At 40.0% G+C, this 26,373-nt stretch overlaps 1 protein-coding gene across 1 annotated transcript; it reads left to right on the top strand.

Annotated features, from left to right (window-relative positions):
- The first annotated feature begins 327 nt into the window (after positions 1-327).
- On the top strand, positions 328-3,647 carry LOC114842043 (uncharacterized). The gene is made up of 2 exons (XM_055502569.1): positions 328-860; positions 1,025-3,647. Exon 2 carries the CDS (start codon positions 1,712-1,714, stop codon positions 2,747-2,749), a length of 1,038 nt encoding a protein of 345 aa, XP_055358544.1. The 5' UTR covers positions 328-860; positions 1,025-1,711; the 3' UTR covers positions 2,750-3,647.
- Positions 3,648-26,373: the final 22,726 nt, after the last annotated feature.

The following is a 26,373-nucleotide window of genomic DNA, read 5'->3' as shown; positions in this document are numbered from 1 at the left end:
AATGGTTTTTAAGTATACAGTTTGTAATGGTCATGTTCTCATGCCAGGCTACTTTAAAACAGCTCAATGCATCCTAAATGTACAGTTGCATATGCCGTGGTTTAAACTAGTGTTCTTATGACCTGAAAAGCTCAAAAACGATGTTTTACTGTTTCTGCATTGGTTTTTAAGTATACAGTTTGTAATGGTCATGTTCTCATGCCAGGCTACTTTAAAACAGCTCAATGCATCCTAAATGTACAGTTGCATATGCCGTGTTTTAAACTAGTGTTTTTATGACCTGAACAGCTCAAATACAATGTTTTACTGTTTCTGCATTGGTTTTCATCAGAACAGCCTCTACTGGACATCTTTTGATGCCAGGCAACTTTAAAACAGCTCAATACACCATAAAAGCACAGTTGCAAATGCCAGGTTTAAACCAGTTTTCTTATGGCCTGAAAAGCTCAAAAACAATTGTAACCAGGTGGTATAAACATATTGTTTGCTGGCGAAATCCAATTAATTATTATTTATACAAACCAGTTTGACAAGTCCAGTGGTTAGTATTGCGGTGGAACAGCAGAGGGCGCAATGCGGTCTGAGTAGCGGTGATCAGCGAGGTTAGAGGACACGCTGAGAGTAGAAGTAGGAGACGCAGTGAAACGCACTCTGAGGAAATGGCTGGCGACATGAGCGGTGAGGAAAGAATGATCGTTAGCCATCTATGATGTACAGAGCACAAATAATGCTGTGTGTTTACTGAATTTTCTTCCATATATATTGAATATTCTCTATATTGTGTCATTATTGTGTTAGGACTGTGAATGTGTATGGAGTAGCTACGAAGCTCATGTTTGCTGGAGTGTTACATGTGTTCGGTAGGAAACTGCTTAATTCCTATGTTAAGATATTCTTTAATGTGTAATATGTACTTGTTTTATTAAGAACAACACGTTATTCTTGGGAATCTATCTCATGTACAGCCATTGTATAGAGATGTTTAGGGGCAGTGTGATGACTTTTCTTTAATCTGCCCATTTAGGTGCCACTGCCGTATACTATTAGAGTATTGTACTGTTGCATCTTGTTTTCTTGCCTTGAGTTCATTTTTTATTTTACATTTCTATTCGTTGTAAATCATATACTTTAAAAAAGTAAATACCAAACAAATAAATACGGGAAACAAAGACCCCACTAAAATTTTGTATTTGAAGTCCTGTGTGCCTGTATTTATCCCGGCTTCAAATCTTGGTACCAGGAGTGGGGTTTCCTTTTTTTTTTGGGCACAACTTTATCTGGCACAGTACAGTGTACGGCAGTGGTGGAGAGGGATCTGGCTGAAGATCCTGGGACAGAGATCTTTGCTGCAGAAGAGAACCGAGATGGCACCTTGAGGATTCTGGTGTGGTTGACAGCGTGGAACAGGGCAAAGGAGGCTGAATAAGTGGCCACCAGAGGGGGAAGGACTCCAGGAACGACCCTGACGTCTGCAGTAAATTTATCCTTTGCTGTGATAGAGACTAAATACCTAAGTGTGTAATTGTAAAACTGTAACTGAAAAAAACAAAACAAAACAAGATTATATGTTAAAATATCAGTTCAAGGTAACACAGTCTCAATAGGGGATGACCAGGGGACAGAATATAACCAGAACAGTGAATCCGAGGATGAGGAACGAACTGATGTACAAACAAAAATAAGTGAACTCACTAGACGACAACAAGAAGTCATGGCAGCTATATCCTCGTTAATTACTGTACCTTCTAGGTCTTATGTTTATGTACCGAGAGAGCGTCATGTTGCACCATTTAGTGGGGATATTGATAAAGATGGAAGGTCTGTGGATGAATTCATTGAAGAGGTGGAACGTGTGCTTTCTGGTAGAAACCAGTCCCCACCTGAGCAGTTTGACTTTGTGATGTCTATTTTGAGAGGTTCAGCATTAGAGGAGGTGCGCCTACGAAAAGATGAGGGATCTGATCAGACAAGTGATTTGTTTCATTACCTTCAGGAAGCGTTTGGAGATAAACGCAGTGCTTCTCAGCTGCTACAGAACTTCTATAGCTGTAAACAGACTGATGGTCAAAATATACGTGACTTCTCTCATGCTTTATCCCAAACACTAAGCTCTGTACTTAAACGCTGTCCCAACTCACTTGCAAATGAGAGGGTAGCACTAAGGGATCAGTTTGTAGAAGGTTTGATAGATTCTTCCTTGAGAAGGGACCTCCGCCGATATGTCAGAGCTCACCCTGACTCATCTCTGATAGAAGTGCGTGAAGAAGCCTACCTGTGGGCCTCAGAAGACCTGACAGCGGGTACAAAAGGAGTGAAGAGCAAAGTGAGGTCTGGTAGTTACCTTTATACAGATGCACAATGTACATCTGTAAATGCTAGAGAGAAACCAGTGCATGTGGACAGCATCATGAGGAGTTTTCCAAACCAAGGGCAGGTCAGCACATCCCAACAGTGTAATGAGAAGCCTGTCTCCCTAGATGATGTTGTAAAGCTTCTTGCAGAACAAGGCAAGGTTATAACTGAACTTACCAAGGCTGTGAAGGATTTGACTACTCATAACCAAAACAGTGTCCTAGTACCAGATAGGGCTCAGGCTGCACTGAAGTTCACCGCTGATGGTAAACCCATATGCTACCGATGTCAAACTGAAGGTCATATTGCAAGACAATGTCCACAGAGAAGGCGCAAAGCTACAGAGAACTCTTCAATGTCAGGTCAGCAGGGAAACGGGAGCCCCTGGTTGCAGTGAGTCGAACAATGCAGGGGGATAAGACAGACTCAACCGAATCTGAAATGTCACGAGAACAACTGATTGATCGGGCCATAGGAAAATGTCCAGTAGTTAATCTCGAGCTGAATGGCACACCAGCACACTGTTTGCTGGACACGGGCAGCCAAGTTAGTACCATCACAGATGAATTTTTCAGAAGTAAATTGTTTGGGGATGACAATTCTATGCTTTCCACTGCTAGTTGGCTTAAGATAAGTGCTGCAAATGGTCTTGACATTCCATATCAGGGTTGTGTCGAACTACAGGTTGAAACGATGGGTTTGAAGATCCCAAATTGTGTTTTCTTAGTCTTAAAAGCCCCAAATCTGGCCACTGGGTCAGAAGATTGTATCATTGGCATGAATATCATAAGCAAATGTCAACAACTGATAACAGCAGAGTTTGACACTGTCATGGGGGGTTCTTTGGACTCAGGCTGGAGAAGTGTTTTCCAGAAAATTCAGACTTGCACTGTTGAAAGGAAAAGAATTGTCAGAGTTGCAGGTAGAGACAAAGTGCGTGTGCCAGCAGCTTCGATGGCAACAGTCATGGTTAAGGGTCACTTGAATGAGTTAGGCAAAACCAGTCAACTGATAATTGAGCCTGCAAACGCACCTCTTCCAACAGGTGTAGCTCTCATTCCAACCCTAGTAAACAGGAAAAGTTCTCATTTGCCAGTCAAGATTGTAAACTTTTCATCTGAAGATGTGTGGTTATGCCCAAGAACCAGGCTGGGTATTATATCTGTAGTTGAATGTGTGTAAAGTGACAAGACGTGTGATGTTAAATTTCATCGCATTTCTGCTGATGTAGAGCAAGTCTTTGTTGATTCTCTGGATGCTCCGTCTGATAGTAAAGTGCAATCACTCTTAGACAACCTGGACATTGGGGGCACTGATGAAGAGCGAGCCGCTCTGCATGCACTACTCGCTCAGTATGTTGATGTCTTTGCAGGTGATGATGATGATCTGGGATTTACTGACAAAGTAAAGCATGAAATCAAGTTGGATGATGGTGTACCAGTGACACAACCATATAGACGTATTCCACCTAACCAGTATAAGGAAGTTCAGGAGCACATCTCAACATTGTTGAAAAAGGGTATCATCCAGAAGAGTGAGAGCTCATATGCCTCACCTGTGGTGGTGGTACGGAAAAAAGATGGTAGCATCCGTCTTTGTGTAGACTATCGTAAACTGAATCTGAAAACTAAGAAAGATGCATTCCCATTGCCACGGATTGACGAGAGTTTTGACGCTCTAAAAGGCGCCAAATACTTTTCTACCATTGACCTTGCAAGTGGTTACCACCAGGTGGCAGTGGATGAGCACGACAGACATAAAACTGCTTTCACGACGCCGTTCGGGCTTTTCGAGTATCTGCGTATGCCCATGGGTGTTTGTAATGGTCCTGCAACTTTTCAAAGGTTAATGCAGGTTGCCATGAGTGACTTGATATTTGAGATAATGCTTGTATATCTTGACGATATCCTGGTGTATTCTCCCTCATTTCAATCTCACTTAGAAAGACTCAACACAGTGTTTAAGCGCCTCAAGCATACAGGCCTTAAAGTGAAGTGGGAAAAGTGCCATTTTCTTCAGAAAGAGGTGAGGTTTTTAGGACATCAGGTTTCTGCAGATGGCATCGCAACAGATCCATCTAAGGTAAATGCTGTTAAGGAATGGCCTGTGCCATCCAGTGTGAAGGAGTTGCAGTCTTTCCTGGGCCTCTGCAGTTATTACAGACGGTATGTTGAGGGGTTCTCGAAAATTGCCGCCCCTTTGCATGATGTGGTGAATCAGTGCAACACCACCTGTACGATAACACGAGCAAGCCAAAAGTTAAGTGAATTATGGGATACAGACTGTCAAAGGGCACTTGACACGTTGAAGGAAAAACTTGTGACAGCCCCTGTTTTAGGTTATGCAGATTTCACTCGTCCTTTCATTGTGGAAACTGATGCAAGTGGGCAGGGTCTTGGAGCCATTTTGTATCAGCAGCAAGGTGACAGAAAAAGAGTGATTGCATATGCGAGTAGGCGACTCAGGGCTGCAGAACAAAATGACAAGAACTACAGCAGCATGAAGTTGGAGCTATTGGCACTCAAGTGGGCCATAGCTGAGAAATTTCGTGGTTACTTACTTGGCTCAAAATTCACAGTTGTAACTGACAATAACCCGTTATGTTACCTCAAGACTGCAAAGCTGGGAGCCATTGAGCAAAGATGGGTGGCTCAGTTGGCTGCTTTTGATTTTGATGTGCAGTATCGCCCAGGACGGTGTAACTCTGCAGCTGACGCGCTATCACGACACCCGTTAGCAGGGGAGCCTGATCCAGACATAGATGATGAGCAGTTTGACGACTGCGTTGCTATTTGTAATGTGATCTGCAGAGGGACAATCCTTGAGTATGAATTGGTCTCTAAAGGCACTAAATGTTACCAAGTCAATCATATCAGGACTTCAGAAGCTGGTGCTGTTAAGTCTTCAGCTCTAGGAGCTACAGCTACTCTTCCAGGCTATACAAAAGAAGAACTAAAAACATTTCAGAGCCAGGACTCTGTGCTTAGTGTTTTTCAGTCCTTTTGGAGTCAAAAGCGGAAACCAGGTCCCCGTGAGAGGAAAGGTCTCCCTAAAGCTGTTATGTTTCTGTTTAAACAGTGGAAATATATCAGTGAAAGGGATGGATTATTGTACCGGGTGGTGGAGGATGTCCACCATGGAACCTGTTTTCAGCTACTGGTGCCCCATTGTTTGCAGAAACAGGTGATGGAAAGTGTACATGACTCTATGGGTCATCAAGGCATAGAGAGGACTCTGCAGTTGCTAAAACAGAGAGCTTTTTGGGTCGGAATGTACAAAGATGTTGAACATTGGGTGAAAAATTGTCAGAGGTGTATCCTGACAAAGATGCCCCATCCCAAAATTCACCCCCCGATGAAGTCGTTTCTTGCTTCCAGACCATTGGAGGTAGTGGCAGTGGATTTCACTGTGCTGGAGCCAGCCACAGATGGGAGAGAAAATGTTTTGGTGATCACAGATGTGTTTACAAAGTTTACTCAGGCTTTTCCAACTCGGGACCAAAAAGCAGAGACAACAGCAAAAGTGTTGTTGAGGGAATGGTTTATGAAATATGGGATTCCTGAGAGGTTGCATTCTGATCAAGGTCGGAATTTTGAATCAGAAGTGATAGCTGAACTCTGTAAACTGTATGGAGTAAAGAAGTCCCGTACAACACCCCACCATCCCACAGGCAATGCTCAATGTGAACGTTTTAACCGCACTCTACATGAGTTGTTGCGAACACTTCCAGCTGAAAAAAAGAGACGTTGGCCTGAACATTTACCAGAGTTACTGTATGCTTACAATGTGACTCCACATGCAACCACCGGCTACTCTCCATAATATTTGCTGTATGGAGTGGAACCACATCTTCCAGTTGATGCACTTCTGTCGGGTGATCATCCCAGAGACCAGAAGCATGACTGGCTTGTTGTTCATCAGCAAAGGCTGAAAGATGCACATGCGAGGGCCCAGGAATATGCAGAGCAGAAAGCTGCTGACCGTGTTGCTCGTCACACTGAAAAGGTGTATTGTCCTGAAATAGATGTAGGTCAATATGTATATCTCAGGCACAGACCTACAGGTCGCAACAAAATACAGGATGCCTGGAGTGCAACTGTATATCAAGTTATAGACATGGTGGGAACTACTTACACAGTGCAGCCGGTAGAGGGAGGACCTGCTAAGAGAGTAAACAGGGTGGACATCAGAGTATGTGTTAATCCGCCTATGGTGGAACCAAAAAACATCACAGAACCTGTATGTGAGCTTCAGGTTGTCGAGGATGATGACGCAGAAACACAAGACTCGGATGAGGAAACAGAAGGAGTGATTGTAGAGGAGGTTTCTTTGACTCTACACCCAACTATTGGCGCTGAAAGCTCCGTTGTTGGGAACACTGAGTGTGAGTCCCTTAGTGTTGAGTCTGAGGTACGCCCTGTGTTTGAAGGGGTAGGAAGTACCCTGTCTTTGGTTAATCAGAGAGAGACAGAGTCGGAGGGGGTGGAAAAGGCTAATGTTCAGACTGCTGTTCCAAGTGTGTCTCCCAGACAAAAACATAGTCTTGTATCACAGGTTCAGCTGCCAGTGCCGGCTCCTCGCCGAAGTAAAAGAGGAACTGCGGGAAATCACTCAAATCCTCATCATGAGCCAAGATCAGTGTTGCAGAAGTCGTCGGTAAATCCATCAACGTTATCTCAGATTATCGCTAGTTTGGGAACCGCGTTCTTCACAGAGGCTCTTCATGAGGTTAAAAGTATCTATGCTGTCACCGAGGACGATGACAATTGAGCAGGGGAGAATGTAACCAGGTGGTATAAACATATTGTTTGCTGGCGAAATCCAATTAATTATTATTTATACAAACCAGTTTGACAAGTCCAGTGGTTACTATTGCGGTGGAACAGCAGAGGGCGCAATGCGGTCTGAGTAGCGGTGATCAGCGAGGTTAGAGGACACGCTGAGAGTAGAAGTAGGAGACGCAGTGAAACGCACTCTGAGGAAATGGCTGGCGACATGAGCGGTGAGGAAAGAATGATCGTTAGCCATCTATGATGTACAGAGCACAAATAATGCTGTGTGTTTACTGAATTTTCTTCCATATATATTGAATATTCTCTATATTGTGTCATTATTGTGTTAGGACTGTGAATGTGTATGGAGTAGCTACGAAGCTCATGTTTGCTGGAGTGTTACATGTGTTCGGTAGGAAACTGCTTAATTCCTATGTTAAGATATTCTTTAATGTGTAATATGTACTTGTTTTATTAAGAACAACACGTTATTCTTGGGAATCTATCTCATGTACAGCCATTGTATAGAGATGTTTAGGGGCAGTGTGATGACTTTTTTTTAATCTGCCCATTTAGGTGCCACTGCCGTATACTATTAGAGTATTGTACTGTTGCATCTTGTTTTCTTGCCTTGAGTTCATTTTTTATTTTACATTTCTATTCGTTGTAAATCATATACTTTAAAAAAGTAAATACCAAACAAATAAATACGGGAAACAAAGACCCCACTAAAATTTTGTATTTGAAGTCCTGTGTGCCTGTATTTATCCCGGCTTCAAAATGTTTTACTGTTTCTGCATTGGTTTTTAAGTATACAGTTTGTAATGGTCATGTTCTCTTGCCAGGCTACTATAAAACAGCTCAATGCATCCTAAATGTACAGTTGCATATACCGTGTTTTAAACTAGTGTTCTTATGACCTGAACAGCTCAAATACAATGTTTTAGTGTTTCTGCATTGGTTTCCATCAGAACAGCCTCTACTGGACATCTTTTGATGCCAGGCAACTTTAAAACAGCTCAATACACCATAAAAGCACAGTTGCAAATGTCGTGGTTTAAACCAGTTTTCTTATGGCCTGAAAAGCTCAAAAACGATGTTTTAGTGTTTCTGCATTGGTTTTTAAGTATACAGTTTGTAATGGTCATGTTCTCATGCCAGGCTACTTTAAAACAGCTCAATGCATCCTAAATGTACAGTTGCATATGCCGTGGTTTAAACCAGTGTTCTTATTACCTGAAAAGCTCAAAAACGATGTTTTAGTGCTTCTGCAATGGTTTTTAAGTATACAGTTTGTAATGGTCATGTTCTCATGCCAGGCTACTTCAAAACAGCTCAATGCATCCTAAATGTACAGTTGCATATGCCGTGGTTTAAACTAGTGTTCTTATGACCTGAACAGCTCAAATACAATGTTTTAGTGTTTCTGCATTGGTTTCCATCAGAACAGCCTCTACTGGACATCTTTTGATGCCAGGCAACTTTAAAACAGCTCAATACACCATAAAAGCACAGTTGCAAATGTCGTGGTTTAAACCAGTTTTCTTATGGCCTGAAAAGCTCAAAAACGATGTTTTAGTGTTTCTGCATTGGTTTTTAAGTATACAGTTTGTAATGGTCATGTTCTCATGCCAGGCTACTTTAAAACAGCTCAATGCATCCTAAATGTACAGTTGCATATGCCGTGGTTTAAACCAGTGTTCTTATTACCTGAAAAGCTCAAAAACGATGTTTTAGTGCTTCTGCAATGGTTTTTAAGTATACAGTTTGTAATGGTCATGTTCTCATGCCAGGCTACTTTAAAACAGCTCAATGCATCCTAAATGTACAGTTGCATATGCCGTGGTTTAAACTAGTGTTCTTATGACCTGAACAGCTCAAAAACAATGTTTTAGTGTTTCTGCATTGGTTTCCATCAGAACAGCCTCTACTGGACATCTTTTGATGCCAGGCAACTTTAAAACAGCTCAATACACCATAAAAGCACAGTTGCAAATGCCGTGGTTTAAACCAGTTTTCTTATGGCCTGAAAAGCTCAAAAACGATGTTTTACTGTTTCTGCATTGGTTTTTAAGTATACAGTTTGTAATGGTCATGTTCTCATGCCAGGCTACTTTAAAACAGCTCAATGCATCCTAAATGTACAGTTGCATATGCCGTGGTTTAAACTAGTGTTCTTATGACCTGAACAGCTCAAAAACAATGTTTTACTGTTTCTGCATTGGTTTTTAAGTATACAGTTTGTAATGGTCATGTTCTCATGCCAGGCTACTTTAAAACAGCTCAATGCATCCTAAATGTACAGTTGCATATGCCGTGTTTTAAACTAGTGTTTATATGACCTGAACAGCTCAAATACAATGTTTTACTGTTTCTGCATTGGTTTCCATCAGAACAGCCTCTACTGGACATCTTTTGATGCCAGGCAACTTTAAAACAGCTCAATACACCATAAAAGCACAGTTGCAAATGCCGTGGTTTAAACTAGTTTTCTTATGGCCTGAAAAGCTCAAAAACGATGTTTTAGTGTTTCTGCATTGGTTTTTAAGTATACAGTTTGTAATGGTCATGTTCTCATGCCAGGCTACTTTAAAACAGCTCAATGCATCCTAAATGTACAGTTGCATATGCCGTGGTTTAAACTAGTGTTCATATGACCTGTAAAGCTCAAAAACGATGTTTCAGTGCTTCTGCAATGGTTTTTAAGTATACAGTTTGTAATCGTCATGTTCTCATGCCAGGCTACTTTAAAACAGCTCAATGCATCCTAAATGTCCAGTTGCATATGCCGTGTTTTAAACTAGTGTTCTTATGACCTGAACAGCTCAAATACAATGTTTTACTGTTTCTGCATTGGTTTCCATCAGAACAGCCTCTACTGGACATCTTTTGATGCCAGGCAACTTTAAAACAGCTCAATACACCATAAAAGCACAGTTGCATATGCCGTGGTTTAAACTAGTGTTCATATGACCTGTAAAGCTCAAAAACGATGTTTTAGTGCTTCTGCAATGGTTTTTAAGTATACAGTTTGTAATGGTCATGTTCTCATGCCAGGCTACTTTAAAACAGCTCAATGCATCCTAAATGTACAGTTGCATATGCCGTGGTTTAAACTAGTGTTCTTATGACCTGAACAGCTCAAATACAATGTTTTACTGTTTCTGCATTGGTTTTTAAGTATACAGTTTGTAATGGTCATGTTCTCATGCCAGGCTACTTTAAAACAGCTCAATGCATCCTAAATGTACAGTTGCATATGCCGTGGTTTAAACTAGTGTTCTTATGACCTGTAAAGCTCAAAAACAATGTTTTAGTGCTTCTGCATTGGTTTTTAAGTATACAGTTTGTAATGGTTATGTTCTCATGCCAGGCTACTTTAAAACAGCTCAATGCATCCTAAATGTACAGTTGCATATGCCGTGTTTTAAACTAGTGTTCTTATGACCTGAACAGCTCAAATACAATGTTTTACTGTTTCTGCATTGGTTTCCATCAGAACAGCCTCTACTGGACATCTTTTGATGCCAGGCAACTTTAAAACAGCTCAATACACCATAAAAGCACAGTTGCAAATGCTGTGGTTTAAACCAGTTTTCTTATGGCCTGAAAAGCTCAAAAACGATGTTTTACTGTTTCTGCATTGGTTTTTAAGTATACAGTTTGTAATGGTCATGTTCTCATGCCAGGCTACTTTAAAACAGCTCAATGCATCCTAAATGTACAGTTGCATATGCCGTGTTTTAAACTAGTGTTTTTATGACCTGAACAGCTCAAATACAATGTTTTACTGTTTCTGCATTGGTTTCCATCAAAACAGCCTCTACTGGACATCTTTTGATGCCAGGCAACTTTAAAACAGCTCAATACACCATAAAAGCACAGTTGCATATGCCGTGGTTTAAACTAGTGTTCTTATGACCTGAACAGCTCAAATACAATGTTTTACTGTTTCTGCATTGGTTTCCATCAGAACAGCCTCTACTGGACATCTTTTGATGCCAGGCAACTTTAAAACAGCTCAATACACCATAAAAGCACAGTTGCAAATGCCGTGGTTTAAACCAGTTTTCTTATGGCCTGAAAAGCTCAAAAACGATGTTTTAGTGTTTCTGCATTGGTTTTTAAGTATACAGTTTGTAATGGTCATGTTCTCATGCCAGGCTACTTTAAAACAGCTCAATGCATCCTAAATGTACAGTTGCATATGCCGTGGTTTAAACTAGTGTTCTTATGACCTGTAAAGCTCAAAAACGATGTTTCAGTGCTTCTGCAATGGTTTTTAAGTATACAGTTTGTAATCGTCATGTTCTCATGCCAGGCTACTTTAAAACAGCTCAATGCATCCTAAATGTCCAGTTGCATATGCCGTGTTTTAAACTAGTGTTCTTATGACCTGAACAGCTCAAATACAATGTTTTACTGTTTCTGCATTGGTTTCCATCAGAACAGCCTCTACTGGACATCTTTTGATGCCAGGCAACTTTAAAACAGCTCAATACACCATAAAAGCACAGTTGCATATGCCGTGGTTTAAACTAGTGTTCTTATGACCTGAAAAGCTCAAAAACGATGTTTTAGTGCTTCTGCAATGGTTTTTAAGTATACAGTTTGTAATGGTCATGTTCTCATGCCAGGCTACTTTAAAACAGCTCAATGCATCCTAAATGTACAGTTGCATATGCCGTGGTTTAAACTAGTGTTCTTATGACCTGAACAGCTCAAATACAATGTTTTACTGTTTCTGCATTGGTTTTTAAGTATACAGTTTGTAATGGTCATGTTCTCATGCCAGGCTACTTTAAAACAGCTCAATGCATCCTAAATGTACAGTTGCATATGCCGTGGTTTAAACTAGTGTTCATATGACCTGTAAAGCTCAAAAACGATGTTTCAGTGCTTCTGCAATGGTTTTTAAGTATACAGTTTGTAATGGTCATGTTCTCATGCCAGGCTACTTTAAAACAGCTCAATGCATCCTAAATGTACAGTTGCATATGCCGTGTTTTAAACTAGTGTTCTTATGACCTGAACAGCTCAAATACAATGTTTTACTGTTTCTGCATTGGTTTCCATCAGAACAGCCTCTACTGGACATCTTTTGATGCCAGGCAACTTTAAAACAGCTCAATACACCATAAAAGCACAGTTGCAAATGCTGTGGTTTAAACCAGTTTTCTTATGGCCTGAAAAGCTCAAAAACGATGTTTTACTGTTTCTGCATTGGTTTTTAAGTATACAGTTTGTAATGGTCATGTTCTCATTTCAGGCTACTTTAAAACAGCTCAATGCATCCTAAATGTACAGTTGCATATGCCGTGTTTTAAACTAGTGTTTTTATGACCTGAACAGCTCAAATACAATGTTTTACTGTTTCTGCATTGGTTTCCATCAAAACAGCCTCTACTGGACATCTTTTGATGCCAGGCAACTTTAAAACAGCTCAATACACCATAAAAGCACAGTTGCATATGCCGTGGTTTAAACTAGTGTTCATATGACCTGTAAAGCTCAAAAACGATGTTTTAGTGCTTCTGCAATGGTTTTTAAGTATACAGTTTGTAATGGTCATGTTCTCATGTCAGGCTACTTTAAAACAGCTCAATGCATCCTAAATGTACAGTTGCATATGCCGTGGTTTAAAGTAGTGTTCTTATGACCTGAAAAGCTCAAAAACGATGTTTTACTGTTTCTGCATTGGTTTTTAAGTATACAGTTTGTAATGGTCATGTTCTCATGCCAGAATACTGTCAAACAGCTCAATACATCCTAAATGTACAGTTGCATATGCCGTGGTTTAAACTAGTGTTCTTATGACCTGAACAGCTCAAATACAATGTTTTACTGTTTCTGCATTGGTTTCCATCAGAACAGCCTCTACTGGACATCTTTTGATGCCAGGCAACTTTAAAACAGCTCAATACACCATAAAAGCACAGTTGCAAATGCCGTGGTTTAAACCAGTTTTCTTATGGCCTGAAAAGCTTAAAAAACGATGTTTTAGTGTTTCTGCATTGGTTTTTAAGTATACAGTTTGTAATGGTCATGTTCTCATGCCAGGCTACTTTAAAACAGCTCAATGCATCCTAAATGTACAGTTGCATATGCCGTGGTTTAAACTAGTGTTCATATGACCTGTAAAGCTCAAAAACGATGTTTCAGTGCTTCTGCAATGGTTTTTAAGTATACAGTTTGTAATGGTCAAGTTCTCATGCCAGGCTACTTTAAAACAGCTCAATGCATCCTAAATGTCCAGTTGCATATGCCGTGTTTTAAACTAGTGTTCTTATGACCTGAACAGCTCAAATACAATGTTTTACTGTTTCTGCATTGGTTTCCATCAGAACAGCCTCTACTGGACATCTTTTGATGCCAGGCAACTTTAAAACAGCTCAATACACCATAAAAGCACAGTTGCAAATGCTGTGGTTTAAACCAGTTTTCTTATGGCCTGAAAAGCTCAAAAACGATGTTTTACTGTTTCTGCATTTGTTTTTAAGTATACAGTTTGTAATGGTCATGTTCTCATGCCAGGCTACTTTAAAACAGCTCAATGCATCCTAAATGTACAGTTGCAAATGCTGTGTTTTAAACTAGTATTTTTATGACCTGAACAGCTCAAATACAATGTTTTACTGTTTCTGCATTGGTTTCCATCAGAACAGCCTCTACTGGACATCTTTTGATGCCAGGCAACTTTAAAAGAGCTCATTACACCATAAAAGCACAGTTGCATATGCCGTGGTTTAAACTAGTGTTCATATGACCTGTAAAGCTCAAAAACGATGTTTTAGTGCTTCTGCAATGGTTTTTAAGTATACAGTTTGTAATGGTCATGTTCTCATGCCAGGCTACTTTAAAACAGCTCAATGCATCCTAAATGTACAGTTGCATATGCCGTGGTTTAAACTAGTGTTCTTATGACCTGAACAGCTCAAATACAATGTTTTACTGTTTCTGCATTGGTTTTTAAGTATACAGTTTGTAATGGTCATGTTCTCATGCCAGGCTACTTTAAAACAGCTCAAAGCATCCTAAATGTACAGTTGCATATGCCGTGTTTTAAACTAGTGTTCTTATGACCTGAACAGCTCAAATACAATGTTTTACTGTTTCTGCATTGGTTTCCATCAGAACAGCCTCTACTGGACATCTTTTGATGCCAGGCAACTTTAAAACAGCTCAATACACCATAAAAGCACAGTTGCAAATGCCGTGTTTTAAACTAGTTTTCTTTTGGCCTGAAAAGCTCAAAAACGATGTTTTAGTGTTTCTGCATTGGTTTTTAAGTATACAGTTTGTAATGGTCATGTTCTCATGCCAGGCTACTTTAAAACAGCTCAATGCATCCTAAATGTACAGTTGCATATGCCGTGGTTTAAAGTAGTGTTCTTATGACCTGAAAAGCTCAAAAACGATGTTTTACTGTTTCTGCATTGGTTTTTAAGTATACAGTTTGTAATGGTCATGTTCTCATGCCAGAATACTGTCAAACAGCTCAATACATCCTAAATGTACAGTTGCATATGCCGTGGTTTAAACTAGTGTTCTTATGACCTGAACAGCTCAAATACAATGTTTTAGTGTTTCTGCATTGGTTTCCATCAGAACAGCCTCTACTGGACATCTTTTGATGCCAGGCAACTTTAAAACAGCTCAATACACCATAGAAGCACAGTTGCAAATGCCGTGGTTTAAACCAGTTTTCTTATGGCCTGAAAAGCTCAAAAACAATGTTTTAGTGTTTCTGCATTGGTTTTTAAGTATACAGTTTGTAATGGTCATGTTCTCATGCCAGGCTACTTTAAAACAGCTCAATGCATCCTAAATGTATAGTTGCATATGCCGTGGTTTAAACCAGTTTTCTTATGGCCTGAAAAGCTCAAAAACGATGTTTTACTGTTTCTGCATTGGTTTTTAACTATACAGTTTGTAATGGTTGTGTTCTCATGCCAGAATACTGTCAAGCAGCTCAATGCATCCTAAATGTATAGTTGCATATGCCGTGGTTTAAAGTATTGTTCCTATGACCTAAAAAGCTCAGAAACTAAGTTTTTGTGTTTCTGCATTGGTTTCCACCAGAACAGCCTCTAATGGTCATGTTCTGATGCCAGAATACTTTAAAACAGCTCAATGCATCCTAAATGTACAGTTGCATATGCCGTGTTTTAAACTAGTGTTCTTATGACCTGAAAAGCTCAAAAACGATGTTTTACTGTTTCTGCATTGGTTTTTAAGTATACAGTTTGTAATGGTCATGTTCTCATGCCAGGCTACTTTAAAACAGCTCAATGCATTCTAAATGTATAGTTGCATATGCCGTGGTTTAAACCAGTTTTCTTATGGCCTGAAAAGCTCAAAAACAATGTTTTACTGTTTCTGCATTGGTTTTTAAGTATACAGTTTGTAATGGTCATGTTCTCATGCCAGGCTACTTTAAAACAGCTCAATGCATCCTAAATGTACAGTTGTATATGCCGTGGTTTAAACTAGTGTTCTTATGACCTGAACAGCTCAAAAACAATGTTTTAGTGTTTCTGCATTGGTTTCCATCAGAACAGCCTCTACTGGACATCTTTTGATGCCAGGCAACTTTAAAACAGCTCAATACACCATAAAAGCACAGTTGCAAATGCCGTGGTTTAAACCAGTTTTCTTATGGCCTAAAAAGCTCAAAAACGATGTTTTAGTGTTTCTGCATTGGTTTTTAAGTATACAGTTTGTAATGGTCATGTTCTCATGCCAGGCTACTTTAAAACAGCTCAATGCATCCTAAATGTACAGTTGCATATGCCGTGGTTTAAACTAGTGTTCATATGACCTGTAAAGCTCAAAAACGATGTTTTAGTGCTTCTGCAATGGTTTTTAAGTATACAGTTTGTAATGGTCATGTTCTCATGCCAGGCTACTTTAAAACAGCTCAATGCATCCTAAATGTACAGTTGCATATGCCGTGGTTTAAACTAGTGTTCTTATGACCTGAAAAGCTCAAAAACGATGTTTTACTGTTTCTGCATTGGTTTTTAAGTATACAGTTTGTAATGGTCATGTTCTCATGCCAGGCTACTTTAAAACAGCTCAATGCATCCTAAATGTACAGTTGCATATGCCGTGTTTTAAACTAGTGTTTTTATGACCTGAACAGCTCAAATACAATGTTTTACTGTTTCTGCATTGGTTTTCATCAGAACAGCCTCTACTGGACATCTTTTGATGCCAGGCAACTTTAAAACAGCTCAATACACCATAAAAGCACAGTTGCAAATGCCAGGTTTAAACCAGTTTTCTTATGGCCTGAAAAGCTTAAAAAACGATGTTTTAGTGTTTCTGCATTGGTTTTTAAGTATACAGTTTGTAATGGTCATGTTCTAATGCCAGGCTACTTTAAAACAGCTCAATGCATCCTAAATGTACAGTTGCATATGCCGTGGTTTAAACTAGTGTTCATATGACCTGTAAAGCTCAAAAACGATGTTTCAGTGCTTCTGCAATGGTTTTTAAGTATACAGTTTGTAATGGTCAAGTTCTCATGCCAGGCTACTTTAAAACAGCTCAATGCATCCTAAATGTCCAGTTGCATATGCCGTGTTTTAAACTAGTGTTCTTATGACCTGAACAGCTCAAATACAATGTTTTACTGTTTCTGCATTGGTTTCCATCAGAACAGCCTCTACTGGACATCTTTTGATGCCAGGCAACTTTAAAACAGCTCAATACACCATAAAAGCACAGTTGCATATGCCGTGGTTTAAACTAGTGTTCATATGACCTGTAAAGCTCAAAAACGATGTTTTAGTGCTTCTGCAATGGTTTTTAAGTATACAGTTTGTAATGGTCATGTTCTCATGCCAGGCTACTTTAAAACAGCTCAATGCATCCTAAATGTACAGTTGCATATGCCGTGGTTTAAACTAGTGTTCTTATGACCTGAACAGCTCAAATACAATGTTTTACTGTTTCTGCATTGGTTTTTAAGTATACAGTTTGTAATGGTCATGTTCTCATGCCAGGCTACTTTAAAACAGCTCAATGCATCCTAAATGTACAGTTGCATATGCCGTGGTTTAAACTAGTGTTCATATGACCTGTAAAGCTCAAAAACGATGTTTCAGTGCTTCTGCAATGGTTTTTAAGTATACAGTTTGTAATGGTCATGTTCTCATGCCAGGCTACTTTAAAACAGCTCAATGCATCCTAAATGTCCAGTTGCATATGCCGTGTTTTAAACTAGTGTTCTTATGACCTGAACAGCTCAAATACAATGTTTTACTGTTTCTGCATTGGTTTCCATCAGAACAGCCTCTACTGGACATCTTTTGATGCCAGGCAACTTTAAAACAGCTCAATACACCATAAAAGCACAGTTGCAAATGCTGTGGTTTAAACCAGTTTTCTTATGGCCTGAAAAGCTCAAAAACGATGTTTTACTGTTTCTGCATTGGTTTTTAAGTATACAGTTTGTAATGGTCATGTTCTCATGCCAGGCTACTTTAAAACAGCTCAATGCATCCTAAATGTACAGTTGCATATGCCGTGTTTTAAACTAGTGTTTTTATGACCTGAACAGCTCAAATACAATGTTTTACTGTTTCTGCATTGGTTTCCATCAAAACAGCCTCTACTGGACATCTTTTGATGCCAGGCAACTTTAAAACAGCTCAATACACCATAAAAGCACAGTTGCATATGCCGTGGTTTAAACTAGTGTTCATATGACCTGAAAAGCTCAAAAACGATGTTTTAGTGCTTCTGCAATGGTTTTTAAGTATACAGTTTGTAATGGTCATGTTCTCATGTCAGGCTACTTTAAAACAGCTCAATGCATCCTAAATGTACAGTTGCATATGCCGTGGTTTAAAGTAGTGTTCTTATGACCTGAAAAGCTCAAAAACGATGTTTTACTGTTTCTGCATTGGTTTTTAAGTATACAGTTTGTAATGGTCATGTTCTCATGCCAGAATACTGTCAAACAGCTCAATACATCCTAAATGTACAGTTGCATATGCCGTGGTTTAAACTAGTGTTCTTATGACCTGAACAGCTCAAATACAATGTTTTACTGTTTCTGCATTGGTTTCCATCAGAACAGCCTCTACTGGACATCTTTTGATGCCAGGCAACTTTAAAACAGCTCAATACACCATAAAAGCACAGTTGCAAATGCCGTGGTTTAAACCAGTTTTCTTATGGCCTGAAAAGCTTAAAAAACGATGTTTTAGTGTTTCTGCATTGGTTTTTAAGTATACAGTTTGTAATGGTCATGTTCTAATGCCAGGCTACTTTAAAACAGCTCAATGCATCCTAAATGTACAGTTGCATATGCCGTGGTTTAAACTAGTGTTCATATGACCTGTAAAGCTCAAAAACGATGTTTCAGTGCTTCTGCAATGGTTTTTAAGTATACAGTTTGTAATGGTCAAGTTCTCATGCCAGGCTACTTTAAAACAGCTCAATGCATCCTAAATGTCCAGTTGCATATGCCGTGTTTTAAACTAGTGTTCTTATGACCTGAACAGCTCAAATACAATGTTTTACTGTTTCTGCATTGGTTTCCATCAGAACAGCCTCTACTGGACATCTTTTGATGCCAGGCAACTTTAAAACAGCTCAATACACCATAAAAGCACAGTTGCAAATGCTGTGGTTTAAACCAGTTTTCTTATGGCCTGAAAAGCTCAAAAACGATGTTTTACTGTTTCTGCATTTGTTTTTAAGTATACAGTTTGTAATGGTCATGTTCTCATGCCAGGCTACTTTAAAACAGCTCAATGCATCCTAAATGTACAGTTGCAAATGCTGTGTTTTAAACTAGTGTTTTTATGACCTGAACAGCTCAAATACAATGTTTTACTGTTTCTGCATTGGTTTCCATCAGAACAGCCTCTACTGGACATCTTTTGATGCCAGGCAACTTTAAAAGAGCTCATTACACCATAAAAGCACAGTTGCATATGCCGTGGTTTAAACTAGTGTTCATATGACCTGTAAAGCTCAAAAACGATGTTTTAGTGCTTCTGCAATGGTTTTTAAGTATACAGTTTGTAATGGTCATGTTCTCATGCCAGGCTACTTTAAAACAGCTCAATGCATCCTAAATGTACAGTTGCATATGCCGTGGTTTAAACTAGTGTTCTTATGACCTGAACAGCTCAAATACAATGTTTTACTGTTTCTGCATTGGTTTTTAAGTATACAGTTTGTAATGGTCATGTTCTCATGCCAGGCTACTTTAAAACAGCTCAAAGCATCCTAAATGTACAGTTGCATATGCCGTGTTTTAAACTAGTGTTCTTATGACCTGAACAGCTCAAATACAATGTTTTACTGTTTCTGCATTGGTTTCCATCAGAACAGCCTCTACTGGACATCTTTTGATGCCAGGCAACTTTAAAACAGCTCAATACACCATAAAAGCACAGTTGCAAATGCCGTGTTTTAAACTAGTTTTCTTTTGGCCTGAAAAGCTCAAAAACGATGTTTTAGTGTTTCTGCATTGGTTTTTAAGTATACAGTTTGTAATGGTCATGTTCTCATGCCAGGCTACTTTAAAACAGCTCAATGCATCCTAAATGTACAGTTGCATATGCCGTGGTTTAAAGTAGTGTTCTTATGACCTGAAAAGCTCAAAAACGATGTTTTACTGTTTCTGCATTGGTTTTTAAGTATACAGTTTGTAATGGTCATGTTCTCATGCCAGAATACTGTCAAACAGCTCAATACATCCTAAATGTACAGTTGCATATGCCGTGGTTTAAACTAGTGTTCTTATGACCTGAACAGCTCAAATACAATGTTTTAGTGTTTCTGCATTGGTTTCCATCAGAACAGCCTCTACTGGACATCTTTTGATGCCAGGCAACTTTAAAACAGCTCAATACACCATAGAAGCACAGTTGCAAATGCCGTGGTTTAAACCAGTTTTCTTATGGCCTGAAAAGCTCAAAAACAATGTTTTAGTGTTTCTGCATTGGTTTTTAAGTATACAGTTTGTAATGGTCATGTTCTCATGCCAGGCTACTTTAAAACAGCTCAATGCATCCTAAATGTATAGTTGCATATGCCGTGGTTTAAACCAGTTTTCTTATGGCCTGAAAAGCTCAAAAACGATGTTTTACTGTTTCTGCATTGGTTTTTAACTATACAGTTTGTAATGGTTGTGTTCTCATGCCAGAATACTGTCAAGCAGCTCAATGCATCCTAAATGTATAGTTGCATATGCCGTGGTTTAAAGTATTGTTCCTATGACCTAAAAAGCTCAGAAACAAAGTTTTTGTGTTTCTGCATTGGTTTCCACCAGAACAGCCTCTAATGGTCATGTTCTGATGCCAGAATACTTTAAAACAGCTCAATGCATCCTAAATGTACAGTTGCATATGCCGTGTTTTAAACTAGTGTTCTTATGACCTGAAAAGCTCAAAAACGATGTTTTACTGTTTCTGCATTGGTTTTTAAGTATACAGTTTGTAATGGTCATGTTCTCATGCCAGGCTACTTTAAAACAGCTCAATGCATTCTAAATGTATAGTTGCATATGCCGTGGTTTAAACCAGTTTTCTTATGGCCTGAAAAGCTCAAAAACAATGTTTTACTGTTTCTGCATTGGTTTTTAAGTATACAGTTTGTAATGGTCATGTTCTCATGCCAGGCTACTTTAAAACAGCTCAATGCATCCTAAATGTACAGTTGCATATGCCGTGGTTTAAACTAGTGTTCTTATGACCTGAACAGCTCAAAAACAATGTTTTAGTGTTTCTGCATTGGTTTTCATCAGAACAGCCTCTACTGGACATCTTTTGATGCCATGCAACTTTAAAACAGCTCAATACACCATAAAAGCACAGTTGCAAATGCCGTGGTTTAAACTAGTTTTCTTATGGCCTAAAAAGCTCAAAAACGATGTTTTAGTGTTTCTGCATTGGTTTTTAAGTATACAGTTTGTAATGGTCATGTTCTCATGCCAGGCTACTTTAAAACAGCTCAATGCATCCTAAATGTACAGTTGCATATGCCGTGGTTTAAACTAGTGTTCATATGACCTGTAAAGCTCAAAAACGATGTTTTAGTGCTTCTGCAATGGTTTTTAAGTATACAGTTTGTAATGGTCATGTTCTCATGCCAGGCTACTTTAAAACAGCTCAATGCATCCTAAATGTACAGTTGCATATGCCGTGGTTTAAACTAGTGTTCTTATGACCTGAAAAGCTCAAAAACGATGTTTTACTGTTTCTGCATTGGTTTTTAAGTATACAGTTTGTAATGGTCATGTTCTCATGCCAGGCTACTTTAAAACAGCTCAATGCATCCTAAATGTACAGTTGCATATGCCGTGTTTTAAACTAGTGTTTTTATGACCTGAACAGCTCAAATACAATGTTTTACTGTTTCTGCATTGGTTTCCATCAGAAAAGCCTCTACTGGACATCTTTTGATGCCAGGCAACTTTAAAACAGCTCAATACACCATAAAAGCACAGTTGCAAATGCCAGGTTTAAACCAGTTTTCTTATGGCCTGAAAAGCTCAAAAACAATTGTAACCAGGTGGTATAAACATATTGTTTGCTGGCGAAATCCAATTAATTATTATTTATACAAACCAGTTTGACAAGTCCAGTGGTTAGTATTGCGGTGGAACAGCAGAGGGCGCAATGCGGTCTGAGTAGCGGTGATCAGCGAGGTTAGAGGACACGCTGAGAGTAGAAGTAGGAGACGCAGTGAAACGCACTCTGAGGAAATGGCTGGCGACATGAGCGGTGAGGAAAGAATGATCGTTAGCCATCTATGATGTACAGAGCACAAATAATGCTGTGTGTTTACTGAATTTTCTTCCATATATATTGAATATTCTCTATATTGTGTCATTATTGTGTTAGGACTGTGAATGTGTATGGAGTAGCTACGAAGCTCATGTTTGCTGGAGTGTTACATGTGTTCGGTAGGAAACTGCTTAATTCCTATGTTAAAATATTCTTTAATGTGTAATATGTACTTGTTTTATTAAGAACAACACGTTATTCTTGGGAATCTATCTCATGTACAGCCATTGTATAGAGATGTTTAGGGGCAGTGTGATGACTTTTTTTTAATCTGCCCATTTAGGTGCCACTGCCGTATACTATTAGAGTATTGTACTGTTGCATCTTGTTTTCTTGCCTTGAGTTCATTTTTTATTTTACATTTCTATTCGTTGTAAATCAGATACTTTAAAAAAGTAAATACCAAACAAATAAATACGGGAAACAAAGACCCCACTAAAATTTTGTATTTGAAGTCCTGTGTGCCTGTATTTATCCCGGCTTCAAATCTTGGTACCAGGAGTGGGGTTTCCTTTTTTGGGGCACAACTTTATCTGGCACAGTACAGTGTACGGCAGTGGTGGAGAGGGATCTGGCTGAAGATCCTGGGACAGAGATCTTTGCTGCAGAAGAGAACCGAGATGGCACCTTGAGGATTCTGGTGTAGTTGACAGCGTGGAACAGGGCAAAGGAGGCTGAATAAGTGGCCACCAGAGGGGGAAGGACTCCAGGAACGACGCTGACGTCTGCAGTAAATTTATCCTTTGCTGTGATAAAGAGACTAAATACTGAAGTGTGTAATTGTAAAACTGTAACTAGAAAAAACAAAACAAAACAAGATTATATGTTAAAATGTCAGTTCAAGGTAACACAGTCTCAATAAGGGATGACCAGGGGACAGAATATAACCAGAACAGTGAATCCGAGGATGAAGAACGAACTGATGTACAAGCAAAAATAAGTGAACTCACTAGACGACAACAAGAAGTCATGGCAGCTATATCCTCGTTAATTACTGTACCTTCTAGGTCTTATGTTTATGTACCGAGAGAGCGTCATGTTGCACCATTTAGTGGGGATATTGATAAAGATGGAAGGTCTGTGGATGAATTCATTGAAGAGGTGGAACGTGTGCTTTCTGGTAGAAACCAGTCCCCACCTGAGCAGTTTGACTTTGTGATGTCTATTTTGAGAGGTTCAGCATTAGAGGAGGTGCGCCTACGAAAAGATGAGGGATCTGATCAGACAAGTGATTTGTTTCATTACCTTCAGGAAGCGTTTGGAGATAAACGCAGTGCTTCTCAGCTGCTACAGAACTTCTATAGCTGTAAACAGACTGATGGTCAAAATATACGTGACTTCTCTCATGCTTTATCCCAAACACTAAGCTCTGTACTTAAACGCTGTCCCAACTCACTTGCAAATGAGAGGGTAGCACTAAGGGATCAGTTTGTAGAAGGTTTGATAGATTCTTCCTTGAGAAGGGACCTCCGCCGATATGTCAGAGCTCACCCTGACTCATCTCTGATAGAAGTGCGTGAAGAAGCCTACCTGTGGGCCTCAGAAGACCTGACAGCGGGTACAAAAGGAGTGAAGAGCAAAGTGAGGTCTGGTAGTTACCTTTATACAGATGCACAATGTACATCTGTAAATGCTAGAGAGAAACCAGTGCATGTGGACAGCATCATGAGGAGTTTTCCAAACCAAGGGCAGGTCAGCACATCCCAACAGTGTAATGAGAAGCCTGTCTCCCTAGATGATGTTGTAAAGCTTCTTGCAGAACAAGGCAAGGTTATAACTGAACTTACCAAGGCTGTGAAGGATTTGACTACTCATAACCAAAACAGTGTCCTAGTACCAGATAGGGCTCAGGCTGCACTGAAGTTCACCGCTGATGGTAAACCCATATGCTACCGATGTCAAACTGAAGGTCATATTGCAAGACAATGTCCACAGAGAAGGCGCAAAGCTACAGAGAACTCTTCAATGTCAGGTCAGCAGGGAAACGGGAGCCCCTGGTTGCAGTGAGTCGAACAATGCAGGGGGATAAGACAGACTCAACCGAATCTGAAATGTCACGAGAACAACTGATTGATCGGGCCATAGGAAAATGTCCAGTAGTTAATCTCGAGCTGAATGGCACACCAGCACACTGTTTGCTGGACACGGGCAGCCAAGTTAGTACCATCACAGATGAATTTTTCAGAAGTAAATTGTTTGGGGATGACAATTCTATGCTTTCCACTGCTAGTTGGCTTAAGATAAGTGCTGCAAATGGTCTTGACATTCCATATCAGGGTTGTGTCGAACTACAGGTTGAAACGATGGGTTTGAAGATCCCAAATTGTGTTTTCTTAGTCTTAAAAGCCCCAAATCTGGCCACTGGGTCAGAAGATTGTATCATTGGCATGAATATCATAAGCAAATGTCAACAACTGATAACAGCAGAGTTTGACACTGTCATGGGGGGTTCTTTGGACTCAGGCTGGAGAAGTGTTTTCCAGAAAATTCAGACTTGCACTGTTGAAAGGAAAAGAATTGTCAGAGTTGCAGGTAGAGACAAAGTGCGTGTGCCAGCAGCTTCGATGGCAACAGTCATGGTTAAGGGTCACTTGAATGAGTTAGGCAAAACCAGTCAACTGATAATTGAGCCTGCAAACGCACCTCTTCCAACAGGTGTAGCTCTCATTCCAACCCTAGTAAACAGGAAAAGTTCTCATTTGCCAGTCAAGATTGTAAACTTTTCATCTGAAGATGTGTGGTTATGCCCAAGAACCAGGCTGGGTATTATATCTGTAGTTGAATGTGTGTAAAGTGACAAGACGTGTGATGTTAAATTTCATCGCATTTCTGCTGATGTAGAGCAAGTCTTTGTTGATTCTCTGGATGCTCCGTCTGATAGTAAAGTGCAATCACTCTTAGACAACCTGGACATTGGGGGCACTGATGAAGAGCGAGCCGCTCTGCATGCACTACTCGCTCAGTATGTTGATGTCTTTGCAGGTGATGATGATGATCTGGGATTTACTGACAAAGTAAAGCATGAAATCAAGTTGGATGATGGTGTACCAGTGACACAACCATATAGACGTATTCCACCTAACCAGTATAAGGAAGTTCAGGAGCACATCTCAACATTGTTGAAAAAGGGTATCATCCAGAAGAGTGAGAGCTCATATGCCTCACCTGTGGTGGTGGTACGGAAAAAAGATGGTAGCATCCGTCTTTGTGTAGACTATCGTAAACTGAATCTGAAAACTAAGAAAGATGCATTCCCATTGCCACGGATTGACGAGAGTTTTGACGCTCTAAAAGGCGCCAAATACTTTTCTACCATTGACCTTGCAAGTGGTTACCACCAGGTGGCAGTGGATGAGCACGACAGACATAAAACTGCTTTCACGACGCCGTTCGGGCTTTTCGAGTATCTGCGTATGCCCATGGGTGTTTGTAATGGTCCTGCAACTTTTCAAAGGTTAATGCAGGTTGCCATGAGTGACTTGATATTTGAGATAATGCTTGTATATCTTGACGATATCCTGGTGTATTCTCCCTCATTTCAATCTCACTTAGAAAGACTCAACACAGTGTTTAAGCGCCTCAAGCATACAGGCCTTAAAGTGAAGTGGGAAAAGTGCCATTTTCTTCAGAAAGAGGTGAGGTTTTTAGGACATCAGGTTTCTGCAGATGGCATCGCAACAGATCCATCTAAGGTAAATGCTGTTAAGGAATGGCCTGTGCCATCCAGTGTGAAGGAGTTGCAGTCTTTCCTGGGCCTCTGCAGTTATTACAGACGGTATGTTGAGGGGTTCTCGAAAATTGCCGCCCCTTTGCATGATGTGGTGAATCAGTGCAACACCACCTGTACGATAACACGAGCAAGCCAAAAGTTAAGTGAATTATGGGATACAGACTGTCAAAGGGCACTTGACACGTTGAAGGAAAAACTTGTGACAGCCCCTGTTTTAGGTTATGCAGATTTCACTCGTCCTTTCATTGTGGAAACTGATGCAAGTGGGCAGGGTCTTGGAGCCATTTTGTATCAGCAGCAAGGTGACAGAAAAAGAGTGATTGCATATGCGAGTAGGCGACTCAGGGCTGCAGAACAAAATGACAAGAACTACAGCAGCATGAAGTTGGAGCTATTGGCACTCAAGTGGGCCATAGCTGAGAAATTTCGTGGTTACTTACTTGGCTCAAAATTCACAGTTGTAACTGACAATAACCCGTTATGTTACCTCAAGACTGCAAAGCTGGGAGCCATTGAGCAAAGATGGGTGGCTCAGTTGGCTGCTTTTGATTTTGATGTGCAGTATCGCCCAGGACGGTGTAACTCTGCAGCTGACGCGCTATCACGACACCCGTTAGCAGGGGAGCCTGATCCAGACATAGATGATGAGCAGTTTGACGACTGCGTTGCTATTTGTAATGTGATCTGCAGAGGGACAATCCTTGAG

Source organism: Betta splendens, chromosome 15, assembly GCF_900634795.4.
Source record: "Betta splendens chromosome 15, fBetSpl5.4, whole genome shotgun sequence".
NCBI classification, from domain to species: Eukaryota; Metazoa; Chordata; class Actinopteri; order Anabantiformes; family Osphronemidae; genus Betta; species Betta splendens.
The sequence above is the reverse complement of the archived record's forward strand: the minus strand, read 5'-3'. Positions and strand labels throughout refer to the sequence as shown.